Source organism: Centropristis striata, chromosome 19 (genome assembly GCF_030273125.1).
Source record: "Centropristis striata isolate RG_2023a ecotype Rhode Island chromosome 19, C.striata_1.0, whole genome shotgun sequence".
In the NCBI taxonomy this organism is placed as follows: Eukaryota; Metazoa; Chordata; class Actinopteri; order Perciformes; family Serranidae; genus Centropristis; species Centropristis striata.
The window spans coordinates 35,401,856-35,426,855 of NC_081535.1; the positions used below are offsets into that span (position 1 = coordinate 35,401,856).

Consider the following 25,000-nt stretch of genomic DNA (forward strand, 5'->3'; position numbering starts at 1 on the left):
ATATCTCCCAACTCAAGTGGGAATAGAAAGCTTGAGCCCGATGGCCGACTCTAAAACACAGCAGCTCAGGCTGTGTGAAGCCAATCATCTCCACTCACCGTCCGCTGTGGTGGCTTTCTGGTGAGGCATCAGCATGGCAGCGAACTCCTGCAGCTGATTCCCTCTGATGATCCGGTCAAGGTACATCTTCTCCAGAATACCGTAGGCAGCCAGCTGCTGACAGCGCTCATCCTTAAAGAGAGTGGCCAACATTCGGGAACGCTGCTGGCCTAGAAAAAAACAACATTTTAGTCTGTTTGCCATTTAGCTAATCTTTGAAAATGTAAACCGAAGCGTGCTAGTCTTAATGGTACCTGCAGAGGCCAGTATGGTACAGTTTAGGGCGTGTTTCAGTGCCTCCAGACGCTCAGTCTCATGGACTATTGACTTATAAGACAGCTCGTTATATCTTTGTGCAGCTTCAATGAACTTCCTCCTGAAGTCTAGGACTCTGGCGTAGCACACCTGGAAGTATAACAACATGAAACATTGAATCCATGCAGCTGCAGAAATCATTTACTGCAAAATCGTCATCATGCTTCATTTAACCTTCTGAACCCAACACGTCAAGTCAAAGTTTATTTATAGAGCACATTTAAAAACAACCTCAGTTGACCAAAATGCTGTACAGTTATTAAAATAGAATAAATCATACACAAATAGGTATAAATAAAAACAATGAAAACAATAAAATAAAATAGAATAAAATAATAATAAAAGCTCAATCCAAAACAGAGTTAGAGATAAAAAAGACAAATAAAAGTGTAAAAAAGTAAAAAAGAAAGCCAAGGATTCTTGCCTAGCTGGGACTGAACGCCAAGGAGAATAAATACGTATGTTTTGTTTGTTTTTAATCGCCAAAATTACACTGTTTATCATAGAAATAAAACAGTAAATAAAAACAACTTTCGGACAGTCCTTGAACAGATCATAGGTTACCAAAGTTCCATTAGAAAAAGTAACCAAAACAACGCCTTAAAATTGTGATATTTCTGTCAAAATCACTTTACTTAACAGGTATAATTTTTCATCAACTGTTTTGAATAACAGCATTCTATTAAAAACGTTTAATTGTGATGATTTTTCATTAAAACCGTGTTACATTGCACAAAAAAAGTCATTTGTGAGTTGTTCCCACTTCTAGCCATGATTGTGCTGATTTCACAGAGCTTCAGGACTTTTATAAAGTATATTATATAATGCAGTGAAATACATGGCCAGTGAGTGAGTAAATTGTAAAAAGATTAAAATAAAAAACCCTGAAACCAGTTGTTGGGGTTCAGAGGGTTAAGCAGACTGTTTGCATTAAATATAGAGAAGTTAAAATGAGTGAAGACACAATCTGTGTACCTTATAGTGAATCTGCAGCTGTTCATTGGAGGATTCATTCTGAAGCAATGACGCTCTGTTGATGTAGGCCTCTGCCTGCACTGGATCATCATCCTCTAAGTACAGGCGGGCAATTTTCAGGTACGTATCCAACTTATAGTCGACATTGTACTGCCTCAGGGAGAAAAAAACATATATATTTTAATACCTGGAAATATCACACATGTTAAAGGTCAGGAAATAAATCTGCTCACTTACTTCTGTCCTGTTTCTAGGGGAATACCAACTAAAACCTGGGCAGCATTTCTCCAGTCTCCCTCCTTTTCATAAATGGTTGCTAAGTGCTGTCTGATTGAGGCTACCTGAGAACAAGCAAGAACACAATTTAAATATGCAGTTAAATAAAAATATGGCCAGTAGGGCTACAGCCATGTCCAAAAATATTGGCACCCCTGCATTTCTGTCAGATAATGCACCACTTGTCCCAGAAAATTGCTGCAATTGCAAATGCTTTGGTATTCACATGTTTATTGCTTTTGTTTGCATTGGAACAACACGAAACAAGCAGAGAAAAAAAAAACAAATCTGATCAGTCCACACAGAACTCCCAAAATGGACTGGACAAAATTATTGGCACCCTAAACTTAATATTTGGTAGCACACCCTTTGGAAAAAATAACTGAAATCAATCACTTCCTGTAACCATCAATGAGTTTCTTACACCTCTCTACTGGAATTTTGGACCACTCTTCTTTTTCCAACTGCTCCAGGTGTCTCAGGTTTGAAGGGTGCCTTCTCCCAACTGCTGTTTGGAGATCTCCCCATAGGTGTTCTATGGGATTTAGATCTGGACTCATTGCTGGCCACTTCAGAACCCTCCAGCGCTTTGTCTTAAACCATTTCTGGGTGTTTTTTGAAGTGTGCTTTGGGTCATTGTCCTGCTGGAAGACCCCTGACCTCTGACGGAGACCCAGCTTTCTGACACTGGGCCCTACATTGCACCCCTAAATTCTTTGGTAGTCTTCAGATTTCATGATGCCATACACACAGTGAAGACATCCAATGCCAGAAGCAGCAAAGCAACCCCAAAACATCAGTGAACCTCCACCATGTTTGTCCATAGGGACCGTGTTCTTTTCTTTGAAGGCCTCATTTCATTTTCTGTAAACGGTACAATGATGTGCTTTACCAAAAACCTTTACTTTGGTCTTATCTGTCCACAGGACGTTCTCCCAGAAGGACAAACAAAAGCAATAAACATGTGAATAACAAAGCATTTGTAATTGCAACAATTGTCTGGGAGAAGTGGTGCATTATCTGGCAGAAGTGCAGGGGTGCCAATATTTTTGGCCATGGCTGTATGAGAGAGTGTGAGTGCCATTTACCTGTTCCTCAAAGGAGATGACCCTTGGCTGAATCTTTTCCAAGGTGAAGTGATACACTGCTTTGGCTGTGGCGTCGGGCAGGTTGGGCAGGTGTGTACAGAAATCAGTGAGCAGTTGTCTCGAGATGACAAGACTGACGTTTTCATTGACCACTGTAGAGTAAAAGATGTAAATATTGAGTGAAGATATCCTATTGATATCCAGACGTATCAAGCATTTAGAAAAATACTGCAGATGTGAAGAAATACAGGCTCAGCATACTTGCTTCAACAAAGGCCTTCAAGGATTCCAGTTGCTCTGCATCTGTAAACTGAATGGCTTTCTCCAAAATTTGGCGATATCTGAAAAAAAGATTTACAGATTTAGAAACCACCACTTGTGTATTACTATTTTTATTAGGGGAGTTTTATTATCCATCCTATTTGAAATTAAACATGTTCGTTCTGTTCATTTATGGCTAAAAAAGGTATTGAAATCCTCACATCAAATCGTTACAAAAATAAGCTTAAAATCACACTATTTATTGCAGATAACTATTGGGCTGTTACTCAAATGGGAAATTAAAAGAACAAACGATACTGTGAGGCAGCAACATAAGTGTTGAATGAGCATTACTACGTTTCTTTCTAATGTTGAGCTTGGAAGCTTTAAGGACGGTTACGGTGACTAGCATAGTTTAAACTTTTTTAATATGATGATGTGCTCAGCACTAGTTATTGTCACACTGTTAAAATAAACGCCCAGGTAATTTTTTGTCAAAATTGGTTGTTTTTTTGCCTAAATCATCTCCTCATGACGCCAGCCACCTATGGTAAAATCAGCAAAGAAGAGCTAGAGGGAGATTGTTTCGTTATCAGTTTAGTTTATCAGTGTTTTATTGTTGACACTGATATTGGTAACACTTTCTTTGAAGGTGTCTACATAAGAGTGACATGAGCGTGTCATGAACATTAATGACACTTTGAAGTAGATAGATAGATAGATAGATAGATAGATAGATAGATAGATAGATAGATATACTTTATTTATCCCAAGCTGGGAAATTACAGTGTAGCAGCAGCATTACACACAGAGACAATGACAACACAATTAAATAAAAAGAACAACCTAGGCGTACTTCAAGCAATAAAATACAAAAAATACAATAAAATACAATAAAAATACAATAAAATGTAATGTAAAAATAAAGTGTCTAAAGGAGTATGTATTAAGGAGTAGAATAGAATTCCAGTGCAGAATAAATATGAATATGCAGTATAAAAATGTTGGTGCCGTGAAACAATAAGCTGCAATGAACAGTGTGCATAAAAAAACACATAAAGTGCATAACGACGGTATGTAATGAACCAGACTATTATTTGTTATTGTACAGTGTGATGGCATGTGGCAGGAAAGATTTTACATCAGTAACATTAATAACATTAGTAACATTAATGCTCATGATACTTGTCATGTCATGTTTCTGACAGGCTTGTGTGACTCTTATGTAGACACCTTCAAAATAAAGTGTTACCATATCTTGCTTAAGTCACAAAGGCATGTTCAAAAAATAGCCTAAGTCATTTATTTCTCTTAAGTTACATAATTTACACACAGTGTTATTACTATGCCAATAGCCAATGATCAATAAATGTCATATGTTACACTTTTGGTGAAGTTTTTTGTGTTTCCTGCAAAACCACAAAAAAAAAAATCACACTGTAAAATAACAAATAATAACCTGGTTCATTACATACCGTGTATGCACTTTATGTGTTTTTTATGCACACTGTTCATTGCACCTTATTTGTTTCATAGCACCAACATTTTTATACTGTATATTCATATTTATTCTGCACTGGAATTCTATTCTCCTCCTTCTTTAGACACTTTATATTTTATTGTATTTTAATATTTTATTGCTTGAAGTATGCCTAGGTTGTTCTTTTTATTTAATTGTGTTGTTATTGTCTCTGTGTGTAATGCTGCTGCTACACTGTAATTTCCCAGCTTGGGATAAATAAAGTATATCTATCTATCTATCTATCCATCTATCTATCTAAACTTGGAAAAAAAAAAACAGGGTGACGATATGTTGACTGTGTAGCAAATAAACATTAGCTGTTGGGTGCTATTATACTACATTATAACGGTAACATCAGTGTTAGACTCGCCGCTTTTATGTAGCATGAACATGGCGTTAAAGTGAAGTTTAAAGGAGAATCTGTAAAATAAAAAAACTCTGATGGACAGCTACAAACATTTGACGTTTATCTAGCTAGCTAGCTGAAAGTATGGCTAATTTAGCTAGGCAGCTAACGTTAGCCTAGCCGGCTCCATCTCATTGCTAGCGAACAGTTGCGCTTATTTTCTAAATGTGGAAGATAAAGAAGCTCATGGCGGCTGTTAGCAGGTAATATATTTCATATGAATAGGGATACATACTTGGCAGCAAGATCTTTGTGAGAGCCAGTTGAATTCATCAGCTGAGCCAGCTCCTGCCTCAAGTCAGCCGCCATTGTAGCCTGTCGAAGAGTCAACAACAGCGGCTTCCGGTGACAAGAGCGGAGCGGCGCGAGCCTTCCGGTCCTCCCGGAGATATCTATGGGTCCTCCAGCCACAGATATGGGATTATGGATTCTATTCATCCATATTAATGATAATTGTGAAACGAAGTTTTTTCCTCTATAACCGTATCATCAAAATTGATGATTGTTACACCATATACACATATATTTACAGATAGATAGATAGATAGAGAGATAGATAGATAGATAGATAGATAGATAGATAGATAGATAGATATAGATAGATAGATAGATAGATAGATAGATAGATAGATAGATAGATAGATAGATAGATAGACTTTATTTATTCCAAGTTGGGAAATTACAGTGTAGCAGCAGCATTACACACAGAGACAATAACAACACAATTAAATAAAAAGAACAACCTAGGCATACTTCAAGCAATAAAATATTAAAATACAATAAAAAATAAAGTGGGTCCTCCAGCCATAGATATGTGATTTTATACATACTCATGATAATTGTGAAACTAAGTTATTTCCTCTATAACAGTATCATCAAAATTGATGATTATTACACCATATACACATATATTTTTGTCAGGTGAGAGATAGTAGAGATGCAGAAGATAGATAGATAGATAGATAGATAGATAGATAGATAGATAGATAGATAGATAGATAGATAGATAGATAGATAGATAGATAGATAGATAGATAGATTTTGATTTTTGATTTTTTTTATTTAAGTTTATTTCGAATATGAAAAACAAATAATAATAAATAAAAAAAGAGTCAGACAAAACATTTAACATGACAGAATACATATTCGAAAAGGAGTGAGAAGAAGTAAAACGTATAAACTCCCACCCCCTCTCCTTAAATATGACAAGTTAACATCCTTGTCTAAACATGTCATGTATTACAAAAACATAAATATAATTTACCTATACAGAGAAATTATACATACATACATACATACATACATACACGCGCCCACATTTGGATACATACCCAAACACACGCACATATAAATATGAAAGGAAAAGAAACAACAACACAAGGAAAAGAAACAACAACACAAAGAAAAGAACAGATAGATAGATAGATAGATAGATAGATAGATAGATAGATAGATAGATAGATAGATAGATAGATAGATAGATAGATAGATAGATAGATAGATAGATAGATAGATAGATAGATAGATAGATAGATAGATATACTTTATTTATCCCAAGCTGGGAAATTACAGTGTAGCAGCAGCATTACACACAGAGACAATGACAACACAATTAAATAAAAAGAACAACTAGGCATACTTCAAGCAATAAAATATTAAAATACAATAAAAGATAAAGTGTCTAAAGAAGGAGCATGTATTAAGAAGTAGAATTCCAGAGCAGAATAAATATGAACATGCAGTATAAAAATGCTGGTGCCATGAAACAAATAAGGTGCAATGAACAGTGTGCATAAAAAAACACACAAGGAGATACAGGAGGAGAGGCTGAAGGAGGTAGAGCAGGAGAAAACGGAGGAGATGGAGGAGAAGAGGCTGTATATACTTGTATGTGAAAACCTATATCGAAAACCTACTTGACAATAAAACTTAAAACTGGTGGTCCTATGGACTTGCCCTATGTAGACTTGTCTACTTGTACTTTTACCTAAATATGCATAAAATAATAAATACAATTGTGTTATTGATCCCAATTCCACAGAACTTTGCAACTTATAAATACAAAGTACACGCAGACTTACACACACACTCACACACACACATACGCATGTATAGCATTTAAATAAAATTCCCCCCATTGGTCTGTCTGTCTGTCTGCTGACTTGCATATCAGCATATAAGTATGGCCACACAATAACCCTCTTCCTACAATGTTAACAACACCGGGTGTTGTAAATATCTACTTTTTTTTCATTATTTACCTTATTTTCTGTTTAAGTTGTTTGACCTTTTTTTGTTCTGTAAATAAAAATAAAGTTGCCCTCAAAAAAAAAAAGAAAATAATAATAATTGTGTTATTTTGTGCTTTTATCGCCTAACTCATTTTTTTTCACTCAAAAATTATGTAACAAAGCATGGCTATTGGCATAGTAATAGCACTGTGTGTAAATTATGTAACTTAAGAGAAATAAATGACTTTGGCAATTTTTTGAACATGCCTTTGTGACTTAAGCAAGATATGGTAACACTTTATTTTGAAGGTGTCTACATAAGAGTCACACAAGCCTGTCAGAAACATGACATGACAAGTATCATGAGCATTAATGTTACTTCTGTTAAAATAATTGATCATTTTCTATATTGGTAAATGATTTTATGCTTGATTTCTGCTCCTCTGTTGTCTGTCTCAGGTCACTATCAAAGGTCAAACCTTGAGTGTAACATCTCTCTCTATGCATTTATATTAAGTCAGACAATATGATTTTGATACAATGATTATGTTTGTGTGTAATGTTCATGACACATCCCATGTCATGTTTATGACACGCTCATGTCACTCTTATGTAGACACCTTCAAAAAAAGTGTTAGCAATATTAGTGTCAACAATAAAACACTGATAAACTAAACTGATAACTAACCAATCTCCCTCTAGCTCTTCTTTGCTGGGTTCTTATCTGATGCCTATGAATGTGGCAAATTGTCAAAGAAGTGATGATCTTAAAGGGGTAAAATCATGATCTGATCAACTGAGGATGTAGGTGATTTTACCATAGGTGGCCGGCGTCATGAGGAGATGATTTAGGCCAAAAAACAACAATTTTGACAAAAAATGACTTGGGCGTTTATTTTAACAGTGTGACAATAACTAGTGCTGAGCACATCATCATATTAAAAAAGTTTAAACTATGCTTGTCACCGTAACCGTCCTTAAAGCTTCCAAGCTCAACATTAGAAAGAAACGTAGTAATGCTCATTCAACACTTATGTTGCTGCTTCACAGTATCGTTTGTTCTTTTAATTTCCCATTTGAGTAACAGCCCAATAATTATCTGCAATAAATAGTGTGATTTTAAGCTTATTTTTGTAACGATTTGATGTGAGGATTTCAATACCCTTTTCATCCATAAATGAACAGAATGAACAAAAAACAGGGATAAAATGTCATGTTTAATCTCAAATAGGATGGATAATAAAACTCCCCTGATAAACTAAACTGATAACTAAAAAATCTCCCTCTACCTCTTCTTTGCTGGGTTCTTATCTAATACCTATGAATGTGGCAAATTGTCAGAAGAAGGATGATCTTAAAGGGGTAAAATCATGATCTGATCAACTGAGGATGTAGGCGATTTTTCCATAGGTGGCAAAAAAACAATTTTGACCAAAAATGACAAAAAAGGCGATTATTTTAACAGTGTGACGATATCGTTAGCCTCATAGCATAATTGCCTAAGTCATTTTTTGGCCAAATTGTGATATCTGCCTAAGGTAGTTCATGTTTCTTCAACTTTCTAGACAATAAATGTACTTTCAGTCAATCAAAGGGATTAGGAGAAGTGTGTTTTTACTTTTAATCACATTTCTGCAACAAGGTATGATGAAGTGATGTAAACGCTAGCAAAGCACTTTTAAAGAGAGACTTGTAAAGAGATTTGTTTTGACTAGAAATAAGACATTTTGACAAGATATAAGATCAGTATTCTTGGTTACATTTTGAGTTTTTGCAGTGAACCTGTTCATATTTTCAGAATAGCGTTCAGTGAGCAGAAGTACTCTGTTCGTTCCAAAAAAAGACCAGTGTGATGTATGTATTGTTTTTTTTCTTGTTTTCCGAAATGCTCAAATATGACTTAGGCAAATATTGTTGTTGAAGTTGTGCTGTACCTTTAAGACTGACGTAGTGGTGACGTAGCGTGCGGAGGGCGTGGCCGGCTGGTGAGATGTCAGGGAGGAATGGCGCTCGGCGCGGTATTTTGAACAATCGCCTGTTTTTCCTTTCCTCATTTTATCTGGAAACGTTGCCCAGATAGATAGATAGATAGACATAAAACATCTAACAGAAAACATCTAACAGAATCATGTTCCTCTTTTGACCAAAAATGACAAAAAAGGCGATTATTTTAACAGTGTGACGATATTGTTGTTGAAGTTGTGCTGTACCTTTAAGAATGACGTAGTGGTGACGTAGCGTGCGGAGGGCGTGGCCGGCTGGTGAGATGTCAGGGAGGAATGGCGCTCGGCGCGGTATTTTGAACAATCGCCTGTTTTTCCTTTCCTCATTTTATCTGGAAACGTTGCCCAGCGTAAAAAAAAACATCGGGTAAGCCTGACTGGTGTGTTGACCCACTCTGGGGCTCGCTACACCGCATCCAGGAGAAAAGCTTCCCACTTTAAAAAGAATGTGTTTAAATGTTGAGATTACAATGTTGTGCTAGCTTAGCTTAGCTTAGCTTTGGGGGTTAGCTAGCTAGCTAGCTAGCCGGTAGACTAATGAAGAAGATATCACCTGGAACTCACACATTACAGTGTTGACAGAAAGTTTTAATGTCTATTTACTACTAAGTTCACTGGCATATTGTGCAAATTTGACGCTAAGTTGCTGTGTCTAAAAGTAAAAGCTAACTTAGCTGCATTGAGAGTTGTTTTTATTGGGTGGTAAGGCGATTGAAATTATTATTATTATTATTATTGTTTCAAGATGTTCCGGCCTGCAAATTGTATTCTACAAACCCAATCACACCATGATCATTTTAGTGTATTTTTATTATTGTGAAAATGGGACTAATGATATAAAAAAATGACCATTCCCTGCAATATTGTGAATCATATTAGTAAAATATAATTAGCAATTTGATATTTTTTCCAAATCATGCACCACTAATATATGTATAATCAACATATTGTCTGTGATATTGTGCATGCAAAATATTCTGTTTTATAAAAAAAAAAAAAAGCTTCTGACATACACTACTGGTCAAAAGTTTTAGAACACACCAACTTTTCCAGAATTGAATTGAAAATGATGCAGTTTAATGTCTCAGTGTACTCTGAAATTAATGCACATTTGCAACATTTAAAATTCTTTATTGAGCATGATAGTGTTTTGAAAATAAAAAAAAGATTCAAAATCACATTTTATGTTGGACTAAAGGACTAGAAGAGTTGTTTTTATTGGGTGGTAAGGCGATTTATGCACAAAAACTGCTGCTTATTTGCATGCTGTGAAAACACAATTTAGATGTTAATTTTTTACTGTTTTCATATTTCTTGGCAGTGGTTACATTTGACGTTTCTGTGGATTTAGACACGACTGTTTGGGTCAAAGATAGGACTAAAATGTGTCATGAAACTAGCCAAAGCTCAGGCTACACATGCCGATAGGTGAATCTATAGGTGCTGTTGTATTAAATAGATTTGTGGGAGCTGAAATGATCTAATCCACAAGGATGTCTCAAGTGACAGGAGGAATTATTGAAAACTAGCATTGTTTACGTTGTCAGAGTCTGCTGAAAAGAGTTTGCTGGTAGCACGCAGCTGCAGGAAAGTGTTCTCTGCAGCTCTGGTGTGTATGTACTAGATGTTCTTGTTTTGCTGTGGGTGCATGTCTTCAATCAATGTAAATAATATTCTATAAATGCCCTCTTTCTTTCTCACTAGCTTGGTGTTAGCCGGAGAGCTAACAGAGTTGATGACGAGGTAAAAATGGCGGATCTTTCGAAATCCAACTCCGGCCTGAAATAGTAACGCAGCCAGATAAACAGGCTTGTCGCTTTTTTTGGGACTCTTTGCACCCCAACGTGGACCACTTCTACCGGTGTGGTTTCTTGCATGAATTAGTGCAGTTTAGCATTGTTTCTTTTGGCTGCTTTCATCCGAAGGGACGTGGAAACAATCAGCTGTGTGTGTGTGTGTGTGTGTGTGTGTGAGTGGTTATGGGCTGGGAAGGGTTCATATGTGCGTTTCGGTGGATTAATGTTGAGTAGCAGGACAAAGATCCGCCTGAGATGATCGCTGCGGCCTAGCTGAGCCAGCATCAGCTGTCAGGCTGGGTCAAAACATTACTTGGGATTCAAACGTGACTCGTGCGCACCAAATCTATTGATCAAGTCTTACATACGATCAATGAAAAGGTACCTACAGAAAAAGTCATCATACCGGGCATGTTTCTGCTGTGATGCGGCTAACTCGCTAGCTTTAACTGCCTTGCTTGTTTGTTTATTTTGATTGGAAAGCCTTCTGCAAGCACACTGCATTATTATCCAGTTATCACAGGTGATGCATTTCATTTAAGCTTTGGCTGCACACACTGTTAACAAACTCTTTTATTAGAAAGATAGAGAGAAAATAAAAACATGAATGTCTTTATTAGAAAGCTTTCAGTGTTTTCCATCCAATAGATGACGTTAAAAAACATCAACTGGTGCTTGTTAAAGAGATGTCTACTAGTGGTGATCCAGTGTGGCTATTTCAATGTGTGCTGCTGATGTTTAGATTTATATTTTTTTAATTGCACAGACAAAATGTTCTTTTGTTTTCTTAATACTGTGATTATGAGTTTTCTAAAGTATTGCAAATAATACATGATACAACGCTACAGGCTGTGTAAAAAAAAACAACAACGTTATTTATGATAACTGAAAAGATATCTGCATAAAAAGTCATCACACCAGGCATTTTTCTGCTGTAAATGCAGCTACCTCTGTAGCTTTAACTGCCTTGCTTGTTTGTTTATTTTGATTGGAAAGCCTTCTGCAAGCACACTGCATTATTATCCAGTTATCACAGGTGATGCATTTAATTTAAGCTTTGGCTGCACACACTGTTAACAAACTACTTTATTAGAAAGACAAAACGAGAATAAAAACATGAATGGCTTTATTAGAAAGCTTTCCGTGTTTTTAATCCAATAGATGACGTTAAAAACATCAACTGGTGCTTGTTAAAGAGATGTCTACTAGTGGTGATCCAGTGTGGCTATTTCAATGTGTGCTGCTGATGTTTAGAGAGCAGGGATGGCACTTGGCCATTATATATTGCGGATATATTTTTTTAATTGCAAAGACAAAATGTTCTTTTGTTCTCTTAACCCTTGTGTGATGTTCATATTGTTGTTACTCAGCCAGTGTTTGTGGGTCAGATGGACCCGTCGCATTTTGTGGCTTTTAATGCCTCACAATCAAACACTTTTATGTTAAAATACTGAACAGATGTTTACCTTATCCCAATTACAAGCAGTATAAACAATATATATGGTTAATATTTGCCCTTTACCTTTGTTTGGTCACATTTATAACTTATTATTTGTGTAATGTTCATATTGTTGTTACTCAGCCAGTGTTTGTGGGTCTGATGGACCCGTTGCCTTTTGTGGCTTTTAATGCCTCACAATCAAACACTTTTATGTTAAAATACTGAACAGATGATGCACAACACAAGCTGAACACATGAACACAGAGTAAACATATCAGTCAAGACAGACTGATCATCAATTTCCACACTTCTATTAGCCCATATAACATCTTATATGGAATAGAAATGTGTAGGGGGGGGGTGTATGGTGTGTGGTCATTAAATATGTATTCTGATATATGTTCTTCACAGAAAATGAGCCAAAGTCAGTGAGTCTCAGTTTGAAAAATTAATTAATTGTATCATTTTTCTTTTAATAAAAAATGAAAACGGGTCCCACAGACCCGAACACCACACAAGGGTTAATACTGTGATTATGAGTTTTCTAAAGTATTGCAAATAATACATGATGCAACGCTACAGGCTGTGTAAAAAAAAAAAAGGTTATTTATGATAATTGATAAGATACCTGCATAAAAAGTCATCACACCAGGCGTTTTTCTGCAGCTACCTCTGTAGCTTTAACTGCCTTGCTTGTTTTTTTATTTCTCTTGCAAAGCTTTCTGCAAGCAGACTGCATTATTGTCCAGCTATATTAACAAATTAATTATGTAGACCAATACACAATAAATGAAAGCTTTATGTTCTTCAATTGTTAATTGTGTTTAATGCAGTAGAGTGCATGATGATTAAACTAATGAGAAAAAATAAAAAGGGAAATCTGATGGGCAGCAGTTTCAATACAAAGTGGGAAGAGTGCAAATATAAAAGGTACAAATCCAAGATATAAACAATGCCAACACCATTTCAGTGGTATGGATCATAAAAATGTAAACTGGTTAATGGTTGAGGTTAGTCTTGGTGATGTTGCGAATAGGTTAGGGCTGCACAATTATTTGTAAATTATTATTATTATTGTTTCAAGATGTTCCAGCCTGCAAATTGTATTCTACAAACCAAATCACACCATGATCATTTTAGTGTATTTCTTTGTAAAAATGGGACTAATGATACAAAAAATGATCATTCCCTGCAATATTGTGAATCATATTAGTAAAATATAATTAGCAATTTGATATTTTTTCCAAATCATGCACCACTAATATATGTATAATCAACATATTGTCTGTGATATTGTGCATGCAAAATATTCTGTCTTATAAAAAAAAGCTTCCGACATACACTACTGGTCAAAAGTTTTAGAACACACCAACTTTTCCAGAATTTAATTGAAAATGATGCAGTTTAATGTCTCAGTCTACTCTGAAATTAATGCACATTTGCAACATTTAAAATTCTTTATTGAGCATGATAGTGTTTTGAAAATGAAAAAAAAGAGTCAAAATCACATTTTATGTTGGACTAAAGGACTAAAAAAAGACACAAAATGACTAAAAAAAGACACAAAATGACTAAAAAAAGACACAAAATGACCAAAAAAAGACACCAAAAGACACAAAATGACTAAAAAAAGACACAAAATGACAAAAAAAGACACAAAATTACTAAAATAAGACACAAAATGACAAAAAAAAGACACAAAATGACCAAAAAATGACACCAAAAGACACAAAATGACTAAAAAAAGACACAAAATGACTAAAAAAAGACACAAAATGACTTTCAAAGACATGAAAAGAATAAAAAAAATGGACAAAATAGCCCAAGACTCCATAGAGTTAAGTTGTTAACCCATTTCTTGTTCCCTGAAAAAGGCCTACTTGTATAATTCTGAAATGTACATTATCTTTCAGTTTTGGTTAAGCTTACCTTTTTTTATTTACCTCTGGCAGTTCACCACTTACCTTTGGACCCTTTCAAGCTGTTCATTTGACTTGAACTGCTTGAATTTCAATAAAAAATGGAAAAACTGGGGTGTTCTAAAACTTTTGACCGGTAGTGTACTTACTAAGTGTGTTCAGTTGGTAACGTAATTATTATAATTTATATATATAATGTTATTTTTTCTTCCAGGGTTAACAGAGAGCATAGACTTTGCAAGCATGGACGTGGTGTCACCAGAGCTCAACAGCCTCCTTCCTGATGAGATCATGGACACTGAGGCCATAGAGGACATCCCTCACTCGCAGCCCGGCGGCGCCACGGTCCAATCAGAGCCCAGCGAGGACATGCCGGTCCCCATGGAAACAGACACGCCCATAATAGCTTCAGAAAACTTGAGCCACTGTTCAGATGCAACTCCAACAGAACACACTCAGGTTCTCACCACCTCCACCGGTGCAGACGGCACGCTCAGCATCAGCTCTGGAAGTCAGCTTCCCATCTCCATCTCCAGCACGTCAACATCCCTTCTCACCCTTAAACCAGCCATGTCTACTTCTATAGCCACCACCAGGACCACGGACAGCCTGACCGGGACTAGTATCTCTACCAGTGGCTTACAGAAGCTCACGGCTCCGTTCACCATCTCGGCTGCAAACCACCAGATCATTCTCAACAAGGTGGCCTCATCTCAAGCCTCAGAGGCAGCAAAGTCAGCAGGTACTCAACCCCAGGTCATCAAACAGGAAGGACAGAAACTTTTGGTCACAGCGATAGGAAAGTCAGGGCAACCTATAGTGCTGCAGTTACCACACACAGGTGGCAAGCCTGGCGTTTCTCAGCTTTCAGGAGACATCAAATCCCAAGCTCCACAGTTTAAAGTGGTGACGATCGGAGGGAGGTCGGAGCTCAAACCGGTGATGGGGAGCGCTGGCAACCAGGTGACCACGTTACAGGCCCAGCAGCTGAAGACGGCCGTACAGGTAACACGGATACTTTTGTTTTTATGTTGCAATCATTAAACAAGTTGGTGTTGATGTAATTGGACAAAAATTATTGGGACTCACTCATTATTGTTCAATTAAACACTACTAATATATATATATATATATCTATATATGTGCAAAATACCAACTTTTAAGGTGAAATTAAGCATTATTTGTGTGTTTTTTTTAAGGCCGACATAAATATTCAATCAATATCACTTTTAAATGTTCCAGTTGGTATTTTGCATACATATATATACATAAAAAAAGACACTGAGCCTCCACTATATCCTTGCTCTGACTCTAGACTATAGATCCAGAAACTTAATTTCCTCATCTTGATTGCCTACTTACAAAAAAACTAAGGGGAAATGGTCCAACGACTGAGCAAGATGGGCAATTGGCCATTTGATATACAAATTAGAAGGTCAAAAACTCAAAATTTCGCTTGGGAACCTTTTTTTTTGGACTCAGCACCCTTGAGATATGTAAAGTAGGCCGGTTCCTGACTTGTACTTGTCCATAAATGCTCCTCGTTTCTTACAGAAGGCCTTTATTCTGAAATCCGTCTAGACTATTAAGGGCTGCAGGGTGAATGTAGCCTTAGAATTAAACTCTTTTATTAGGTCGGATGCTCTTAATATATACTCAAGTCACCCTGGTTCCTCCTTATTTGAAGACAGCACACAGTATCAATCAATCAATCAATGACTTTCTCAAATGATCAACTCATAATTTGGTTTAGAAAATAGATAATAAAACCAGTTCCTTATAACATTCAAGCTGCAAATCCTCACATGTGAGATGTTAGAACCAAAAGATTTGGTTGTTGCCTTTGTTTGTGGTGAAACTTTTGATAAACGATATTATTATGGCCATTTTAGGACTGTTTAATGCCACTGATATAATAATTATATAACTGCATAATGTTGTTTACCATAACATGTCCTCACCATGCATTTCTATAAGTAGTTCACTAGAGCACAAAATTATTTACAAGCGAACAAAATTATTCATAGATCTAAATAGTGATATATCATTTTTTTTTTGTTGTTTTGTTTTTTCAAATTAGTGTTATTTATCAACAGTTAAATCACAAGTTCCATTGTCATTAGACATTTAAAAGATATGCATTTTAATACTTGCTTTGGTATTTCTTATTTTAGATTTTTATTTATATGTACGTGTATATATCTATTTTTTTCATCTCTACTCTGTAGAGGTTTTGTAGATAAGCCTGTAGTGGTTTTCTACCTCACCTGCATATTTTTTATTTTTTTATTTAATTTATTTTAAATGTGCAATTGAGGAAATAAATCAAGAACTAAGTAAAGAACCACCAAACGTATCTGGCACCTCGAGTGGAAATTACCGATTTAAGTGATTGTAAGTCAAGATAAGAAAAGACAATAAAGCAAGCTAGAAGATACTCAGGTAACGCTTTATAATAAGGTCCTTAATAACCATTAATTAACAAGTAATAAGGCATTGTTCTCGTTTTAGATCCGGTAGTTGCAAAAAGCATAGTTAACTTATAATAGATGAGCAATAAAGTATATTTTAATATCAATAAGCAAACAAAATAAGATTAATAAAGGCATGGCAAAGACATAATGGGTGGGTCATGGGTGTTTGTAATGCCATTATTAACACTTATATAAGCTTATAAACACACAATAATGTTAATAAGCATCTTGTAAGGACTTACAAGGGCCTTATTACTTGTTAATTAATGGTTATTACAAGGACCTTAATATAAAGCGTTACCAAAAAGTTTGACTAAATATGTTCGTCTAATAAAAAAGACTGAAATGTTTAAAAAGTCATTTATTTATTTTAGTCAGTTTCTACCTTGTCTGCCTCCTTTTTTAACTTAAACTTAACTAAAACTTAAAGGTCTTTTTTTTAACCTTATTTTTTTCTTTTCTCTTTTATCCTAAGGTATCATAATTTACCTTCTTTTTACTGTAAATCATGTTATTTTCCTTTATAATTCAATACAATTAAAAAATGTATTTTACTTATTATTTTTATTCCATTTTTAATATTATTGTTATATTTCTTAAAGTTTGGTTAAGGTTAATTTTCTTTTCATGGCAAAGACATAACGGGTGGGTCATGGGTGTTTGTAATGCCATTATTAACACTTATATAAGCTTATAAACACACAATAATGTTAATAAGCATCTTGTAAGGACTTACAAGGGCCTTATTACTTGTTAATTAATGGTTATTAAAAGGACCTTAATATAAAGCGTTACCGATACTCATAGAAATTTAAGACTAAACTATGCATCCCTTGCAAATAGGAATGTTTCACAGGATGCTTAGCAAGGTTATTATAGTAAACGAAATAACGAAAACTAGAATTGAAAAAACATTTTCGTTAACTGAAATAAAAATAAAAATGAGAGTTTTTAAAAAAACGATAACTAACTGAAACTGTATTGTGTGGTTACAAAACTAACTAAAACTAACTAAAATTATAGTGAAAATGTCCTTAGTTTTCGTCTTTGACAACTTTTTTCATACGTAAACCTTTTTGGTTGATATGAAATCTATTTCATCTATCTGGTTTTATGATTTAATAAACTTATTGGGGCTGCGATGGATCAGACAAAGGAAATAAAAGCAAATTTATCGTGACCTTTCTGATTCTAAAACCCAACAAATACCCCATTACAAAAAAACTAAAACTAATAAAAACTAAACTAAAACTAAGCATTTTCCAAAAAATAAAAACTAATTAAAACTAGCAAAATCACTCTGAAAATTAATAAAAACTAACTGAATTTAAAAACAAAAAATGCCAACGAAAATAAAACTAAAACTGATGAAAAATCCAAAACTATTATAACCTTGATGCTAAGTTGAATGTGTGAATAAAATGCTGGAATATCTGAATATTTCAAATATTCAATATATATATTGTATATTGAAACTTTCTGAATATCTCCACAGATTGCGAAGAAAACCCCAACATCCTCAGCTGCACCAATCAAGTTCATCATCACAAAAACTGTTAACAGCAAAGGTCTCAGTCCTCAGACATCAGTGTCTCCTGTTATTGCAGGTGGGTTGATTTGCATTTTTGTTTGTGTTTTTTTGTTTGTCCTAAAAAGATCTATAATGAAGCCACCATGTTTTTTAAAATTCTTGTACCGTGTGTTAACCAAGGTTATAATAGTTTTTGATTTTTCATTAGTTTTAGTTTTAATTCCGTTGTGAATTTTTGTTTTCAAATTCAGTTAGTTTTAGTTAGTTTTTAGAGTGACTTTTCTAGTTTTAGTTTATTTTTTATTTTTTGAAAATGCTTAGTTTTAGTTTAGTTTTTATTAGTTTTAGTGTTAGTTTTAGTTTTTTTGTAATGGGGTATTTGTTGGGTGCGAGATTCAAATAGATCATAATAAATGTTTCCTTTATTTCCTTTGGTTTATCATCTCAGCCCCAATAAGGTTATTAACTCTGACAGTTCTGGGTGTTTTGTATTTTGGTTCTAGTGTAAACATCCCAGTCTCAGTAAACATATTCACCATGTGTTGCATGTTCAAATAGAAACACTGAAATATGAATGAAAAAAGTTGACAAAAACGAAAACTAAGGACATTTCCACTATAATTTTAGTTAGTTTTAGTTAGTTTTGTAACCACGCAATACAGTTTCAGTTAGTTATCGTTTTTTTAAAAACTCCAGTTTTTATTTTTATTTCAGTTAACGAAAATGTTTTTTCAATTCTAGTTTTGGTTATTTCGTTAGTTTTCGTTAACTATAATAACCTTGGTGTTAACAGGACGGGCCCTGACGCAGAGTTCCCAGGTGATGCCTCCGAGGACCATCACTCTGTCTGAGCCCCACAACACCACCTTACAGAGTATCTCCGGCAAAAAGATTGCTATTTCACCCCTCAAGACTCCCAGTAAGGTAAATCCTACACAGTATTTCCTCAACTTTCTCTTTTTTTCTCCAATGTGTCCCACTTATTCTTAGGCTCCGTTCACACGAGGACGGTCTGAACAGAAGACGCAAAAGTGGCGTCTCGTCTTCACTTTTTATTCCTCGTTTAGACGAGCGTTTTCAGGAGGAAATCTGCTGCATACGGTGACGCAAAAGTGTGTGAATGTGATTGTATGCAGCCAGGCGGCATCACTTAAAGCCATAAGAGCATCTTTGGGCATGCGGAAGTTTTCACACCACGTATTTTCATCAGCTACTCCTTCCACAAAGTTATAAAATATAATGTGCTATAAATATTTTTATAGCACTTTTTAAGAGGTGAACATTTTTTGCACCTAAGGTAATACGTGGGGTATTTATTTATAAACTCACACTGCTCAAAAATTAATAATGCATTTAAATCAATGTTGTTGTTAATTATTGATGCATCCAAGGGTCTAATAATCCCCCCCCCAAAAAATCCAGTTTGCACTTAGTATATGGAAAATATTTCATATTTTGTGTTTTTTTTCATTTAAAAAAATGTGGATTTACATTTCTAAAAGGGAATTAAAGGGTTAAAATTATTCAAGAAATACATGTAAATTGTATAGTTATGATCAGGACTGAAGTTGGTCAAAAGATTTAATGCATTGAAAGTGAAAAAAAAAAATTCATATATAATATTTTTAGCACTTTTTAAGAGGTGAACAATTTTTGCACCTAAGGTAATACGTGGGGTACTTTCTGAAAGGGTGCACAAGGGTTAAAGCCATAAGAGCATCTTTGGGCATGTGGAAGTTTTCACACCACGTATTTTCATCAGCTACTCCTTCCACAAAGTTCTCCTCCATCACTAGATCTCCCAGGTCTCGTTCACAGCCGTCTGGCTCCTCCCACCAATCGCTGCATCCAGAATGTGATGGAGGTAATTCCAGATCCTTCTCTGTTCACTAATACTATCTGTACATATCCTGGACATTTGGTGGAAAGACTCCTGTAAGTTTATTAGAGCTGCCAGAGCAGCTTGAAGGTCCCACCATGGAAATAATCCCACGTTTCTTTATTTCCTGTCCTGGAGCATGTATGTGACGTAAACACATATGTGACGTGAGCAGATCAGATCAGAGTTTTGTGTCTTGTCAGTGTAGACGACACGCTACGGAGGAGAGGATCTAACTTTTACACTTTGGAGGGTGGTTTCAGATTTTTGGGTTGTTTTTTTTTTATTTTATTTTTTTATCACACACAATCAACAGGTTACAGAGGATATGCACAAAACTCCAACCCCCACAACTCATATTTCCTCACATAGGGTAAATCAAAATAGCTCTAATAATATGCACAGAAACACAAGCTTGCCAAAGTCAAAAACTTATTACAGAAAGCGAGACACCTTCCAATCTTAATCGGGGGGCTGGTCCCTTTCACACCACTCAGAAAACCAAAATAATATCCAAACCTATACCCTCAACACACAACAGACATTGTTACACAGCATAAATAAGGAACAAATAAAACATGAGGAAAAAAAAAAAAACATATGAGAAAACAAACAGATGAGAAAAACAATAAAACAAAAAAGATTTTTGTGTTTTTAAGCCCCAAAAACGCCGCCACTGTCTAAACGAAAGGCACTTCCGATAAAATATTTTGACGTTTTTACCTGCAATCGTCCTGGTGTAAACGGGGCCTCAGTTTAATATTATTTTCAGAAGCTGCAGGCTGTGGCTGTTCTACAATGCCTCCAGCATCAATAATGGTAAAATCATCAAGCGTTCAGTCGTTGGACTGATCATGTTTTGCTCGTCTTGTTCGTCTCCTCCAGGTTACCGTGGTGTCGGTGGCGTCCCCGACCTCCAGCGCCTCTCAGAAGTCCATGGCGCTGCCCGTGAATGTAGCGCTCGGCCAGCAGATCCTCACAGTCCAACAGTCCACATCTGCTTCTCCAGTCAAGGTGGCCACCAGCCAAACCTCCTCACAGGTAACAGCGCTGTTTATTCTCTTTATGGAGTGTGGAGTTTAAAGTTTTCTCTAAAATTTGCCAAAAATACACTGTTTATCATAGAAAGAAAATGGAATAACAGGTGTTCTGCCTTCTTTTCTTTTTTTTTCTTTTTTTTTAAACATGTTTTTATTTGAAGAAATGAGTATTGATCATAGATATTCAACATGCATCATTTTTCTTATTTTCTTCCCCCCCACCCATCCCCATCGTGTTGTCAATACGGAAAATAAATAAAAAATTAAATAATGAAAATAAACTCGTGAGTGAGAAGTACACCTCAAATGTTATACGGAGAAAAAAAAGTTACAGGCATGAAAATGGTGTGCTGCCTTCTAAGTAAATTTTCTAAATTAATTTCATATGTTTAATATTAGTTAACCTTCCTCTTGTGTTAGGGTTGCCACCGACCCTTTTTAGGTTTTAAATGCATAAAAGTAGCACACAACTTTTGTTTATCGCATCAAGGCTTTTTGACTCTGTCAGGAATCTCTATTTAAACAAAGTAAAACGGAAAAAAATTATAAAATGCCCTGGTGACAATTATAACATTTGTGTTGTTTGGGTCGGTTATAATATAAGTTTATAAAACAACATTTAGTGCCCAAACTAAAGGACAACAATCATTTATTTATTTATTTATATAGTTTATTTTTGAGAGACTTGTAGAAAAAGTGATTTTATCAGAAATATATAATATATATATATATATTGGTCTTTTGTAATGTAACAGAGGATCTATTCAAGGACTGTCAGAAAGTTCAAATTTCTATGATAATGCCTGTTTTTTACATTTTCTTTCTGCAATAGCGATGAATTTTTGGCAATCTTTTAAAGAAAACATCAGTTTCAAGGGCTCTCCTGTTGTATCTGGACATTTTCAGAGTATGAAACCAGTGCAGTCTGTGGCCGTGGGAGGAGTCGGCTCCCAGTTCAAGACCATCATCCCGTTGGCCACCCAGTCCAACGTGCAGCAGATTCAGGTTCCAGGTAGCAGGTTCCACTACGTCCGGCTGGTCACAGCCACCACGGCGAGCAGCACGGGACAGCCCAGTGGGCCCAGCACCAGCTCTATCCAGACAGGTAACTCCCTCACAGGTGTGTTTTATCCACCTGTCCTGTCCTCTCCTCTCTGCTCTGTGTAAACAGCCTCTCCTGTCCTCTCCTCTCTGGTCTGTGTAAACAGCCTCTCCTGTCCTCTCCTCTCTGCTCTGTGTAAAAAGCCTGCAGCTCAGTCCACGTTTCACTGATTTTTTCGTCACGTGACTGACTGTTGCAATGTGAGCTTCAGGGAAACAAAAAAACCATCACAATAGCCAGGAGTTATGCCGAAAAATAACTTTTATTTCCAGTCTCAGGCTCCGTTTACATGATAACGGTCTGAACAGAAGACGCAAAAGTGGCGTCACGTCTTCACTTTTTATTCCGTGTTTATGTCACATACATGCTCCAGTACAGGGAAATAAACAAACATGTGGGATTATTTCCATGCGTGGGACCTTCCAATAAATAAATAATAAATGTATCTTTTAGTCTGTGTACTTTTGTTAAAGAAAAAAAAAGGATTTAAGCAACAACTAGTGAGGGAGTTGATGCTTCCTCACACTGACTCTCTGCGCTGAAGAGCACAGAATTTAATGTTTTTTACACTATCTGGTTAATGCAGACGGTTTATTTTTGCAAAATTTTAAAGGTGACATGAAAAAAATTCACAATTTTAAGCTGCGATTTGGTTATTTTTTTCTCACAGAAACATTCGTCACACATAATTCTAACAAGGACCATTTGACATTTAAAAAAATATGCAGATAATTTCAATTTTTTTTTACATTTTTGACAAATTTTGTAATTTTACAGTTTATTTAAAAGAAAAACATGTGTTTCAAACCTGCTGGCAGCTGGTGAAGTTCAGAGGGTTTTGTAAAAAGAAAAAGTGATGGAATCGGGGCTTTAACTATGCCTTCTTGAATATTGTTTAAATCTTAATGATTGATTATTGAAACATGCAACAAATGAATTAAAGACTCAGTTGATAGTATTACTGATTTTTTGGATTTGGATTTGAAAACTTTATTTATTGAGTTTTTTCCCAAAAAGTAATGCACGATGAACACAACAATGAACATACAGTCATAAAACCCCATCCCTCCCTCTCATAACCAACAGTAATCTCGGAGGAAAACAAATACTTGAGTTAATAAAAAATAAAATAAAATAAATGTATTAATGTGTACAAAATGTATTAATAAATAATAATAATAATTAAATTAAATTAAATCATATTAATGAATAAATTAAATATAAAAAAATAAAATAAAAATAAATAAAAAAATAGAGAGGAAATAAATAACAATAAAACAATAATACACAATCATAATAATCATGAAAGTATACATAATTAATTAATTAAATAACAACAATAATCATAATGAAATAAAATTAAATGGACAGTTGAAGGCAGAGTTCTCCAAGTATTTCTATATGTAAATATTTGATATTGAATATCTGTCTGTCTCTCTATCCTTTTTGTTTCTGTCTTGTTGATTTTATTTTATTTTTTTATCATGTTTTATTCTATTGTTATATGGACCGCCCCTGTGTCCGAAATAAAGTGTTGAATTATCCCGTTATTGTTCAAGCTTGTCAATGGATGCCTGTTCTTTACAAATGCCTTGCATATTCAAGTCAGTACTAGAGTAATAGATATAAATGCCATGAAACAAATGAATAGATGGCTTGTTGAAGCTCTTTTATAGTAACTGATGCTTGTTAATGTCCTGCAGCTAAACCCATGGTGGTCAGTACAGGAGCAGTCAGGATGTCTGTCCCCATCGTCCCAGCACAGACCATCAAACAGGTAACTTTGCTTTTTTATTATGTGCTTTAACCCATTGAAGCCTGGAAAGTGGATACGTCGTTTTGTAGTATTTGTATAAGCTCTCAAATACCTTTTGAATTTCATTTCTATCTGCTCCAGAGGCTGAAATTATATTATTTCTATTATTTAGTAGGAAGAGTTGACACTTCTGTTGAATTTCCAGAAAAACTTCCGGTTTTAGGGGCTGATTTTAAAATCGCCCAGAGGTTTTACAGGAAGTTTTAGGCCTCAATGGGTTAATTTAGGGCCCTGATGTTTATTCAAGGCAAGGCAACTTTATTAGTATAGCAGAATTCAACACAAGGTAATTCAAAGTGCTTTGCATACACATTAAAACAGCAAGACACAATTGAAAACAGTAAAAACGGTCAATTAAAACAGGGAAATAGAAATAAAAATACAAATAAGATAAAATAAGATACAGCAGGATAAGAAAATAGATAAAATAATAAAAAGCACAAGTCAAAAACATAAGTGTTAAAGTTAAGAGTACGCTGCAGTAAACTATAGTGTTTTTAGTCCTGATTTAAAGGAGACCCCAAAAAAGACATAAATGACCAAAAAAGACACAAAGTGATCAAAAAAAGACACAAAGTGATCAAAAAAAGACACAAAATGACCAATAATGACACAAAATTACCAAAAAAGGAAACAAAATTACCAAAAAAAGACACAAAATTATATAATATTTGAAAACAATAAAAACAGTCAATTAAAACAGGGAAATAGAAATAAAAATAGAAATAAGATAAAATAAGATACAGCAGGATAAGAAAATAGATAACATAATAAAAAGCACAAGTCAAACATAAGAGTTAAAGTTAAGAGTACGCTGCAGTAAACT

General features: G+C 35.1%; 2 protein-coding genes across 3 annotated transcripts in view; one reads left to right on the forward strand and one right to left on the reverse strand.

The window, feature by feature from the left end:
- Nucleotides 1-5,319, reverse strand: part of cops4 (COP9 constitutive photomorphogenic homolog subunit 4 (Arabidopsis)) — a 9,469-nt gene extending 4,150 nt beyond the window's left edge. The window contains exons 1-7 of the mRNA XM_059358048.1: nucleotides 5,178-5,319; nucleotides 3,015-3,094; nucleotides 2,754-2,905; nucleotides 1,627-1,730; nucleotides 1,390-1,543; nucleotides 354-504; nucleotides 99-269 (exon numbers count right to left, since the gene is read on the reverse strand). Of these exons, the coding sequence (XP_059214031.1) occupies nucleotides 99-269; nucleotides 354-504; nucleotides 1,390-1,543; nucleotides 1,627-1,730; nucleotides 2,754-2,905; nucleotides 3,015-3,094; nucleotides 5,178-5,251 (886 nt within the window). The 5' untranslated portion in view covers nucleotides 5,252-5,319. The remainder of the gene's footprint in view (nucleotides 1-98; nucleotides 270-353; nucleotides 505-1,389; nucleotides 1,544-1,626; nucleotides 1,731-2,753; nucleotides 2,906-3,014; nucleotides 3,095-5,177) is intronic.
- A 3,939-nt stretch (nucleotides 5,320-9,258) lies between these two features.
- The window catches only part of lin54 (lin-54 DREAM MuvB core complex component), a 23,514-nt gene continuing 7,772 nt past the window's right edge, over nucleotides 9,259-25,000 (forward strand). The window contains exons 1-7 of one of the 2 annotated variants that reach the window (XM_059358668.1): nucleotides 9,259-9,543; nucleotides 14,547-15,337; nucleotides 18,302-18,413; nucleotides 19,131-19,261; nucleotides 21,102-21,257; nucleotides 22,163-22,361; nucleotides 24,062-24,135. In XM_059358668.1, coding sequence (XP_059214651.1) covers nucleotides 14,576-15,337; nucleotides 18,302-18,413; nucleotides 19,131-19,261; nucleotides 21,102-21,257; nucleotides 22,163-22,361; nucleotides 24,062-24,135 — 1,434 coding nt within the window. In that variant the 5' untranslated portion in view covers nucleotides 9,259-9,543; nucleotides 14,547-14,575. Of the gene's footprint in view, nucleotides 9,544-11,144; nucleotides 11,354-14,546; nucleotides 15,338-18,301; nucleotides 18,414-19,130; nucleotides 19,262-21,101; nucleotides 21,258-22,162; nucleotides 22,362-24,061; nucleotides 24,136-25,000 lie in introns of those variants that run through there. The other variant, XM_059358669.1, reaches the window with a different exon arrangement.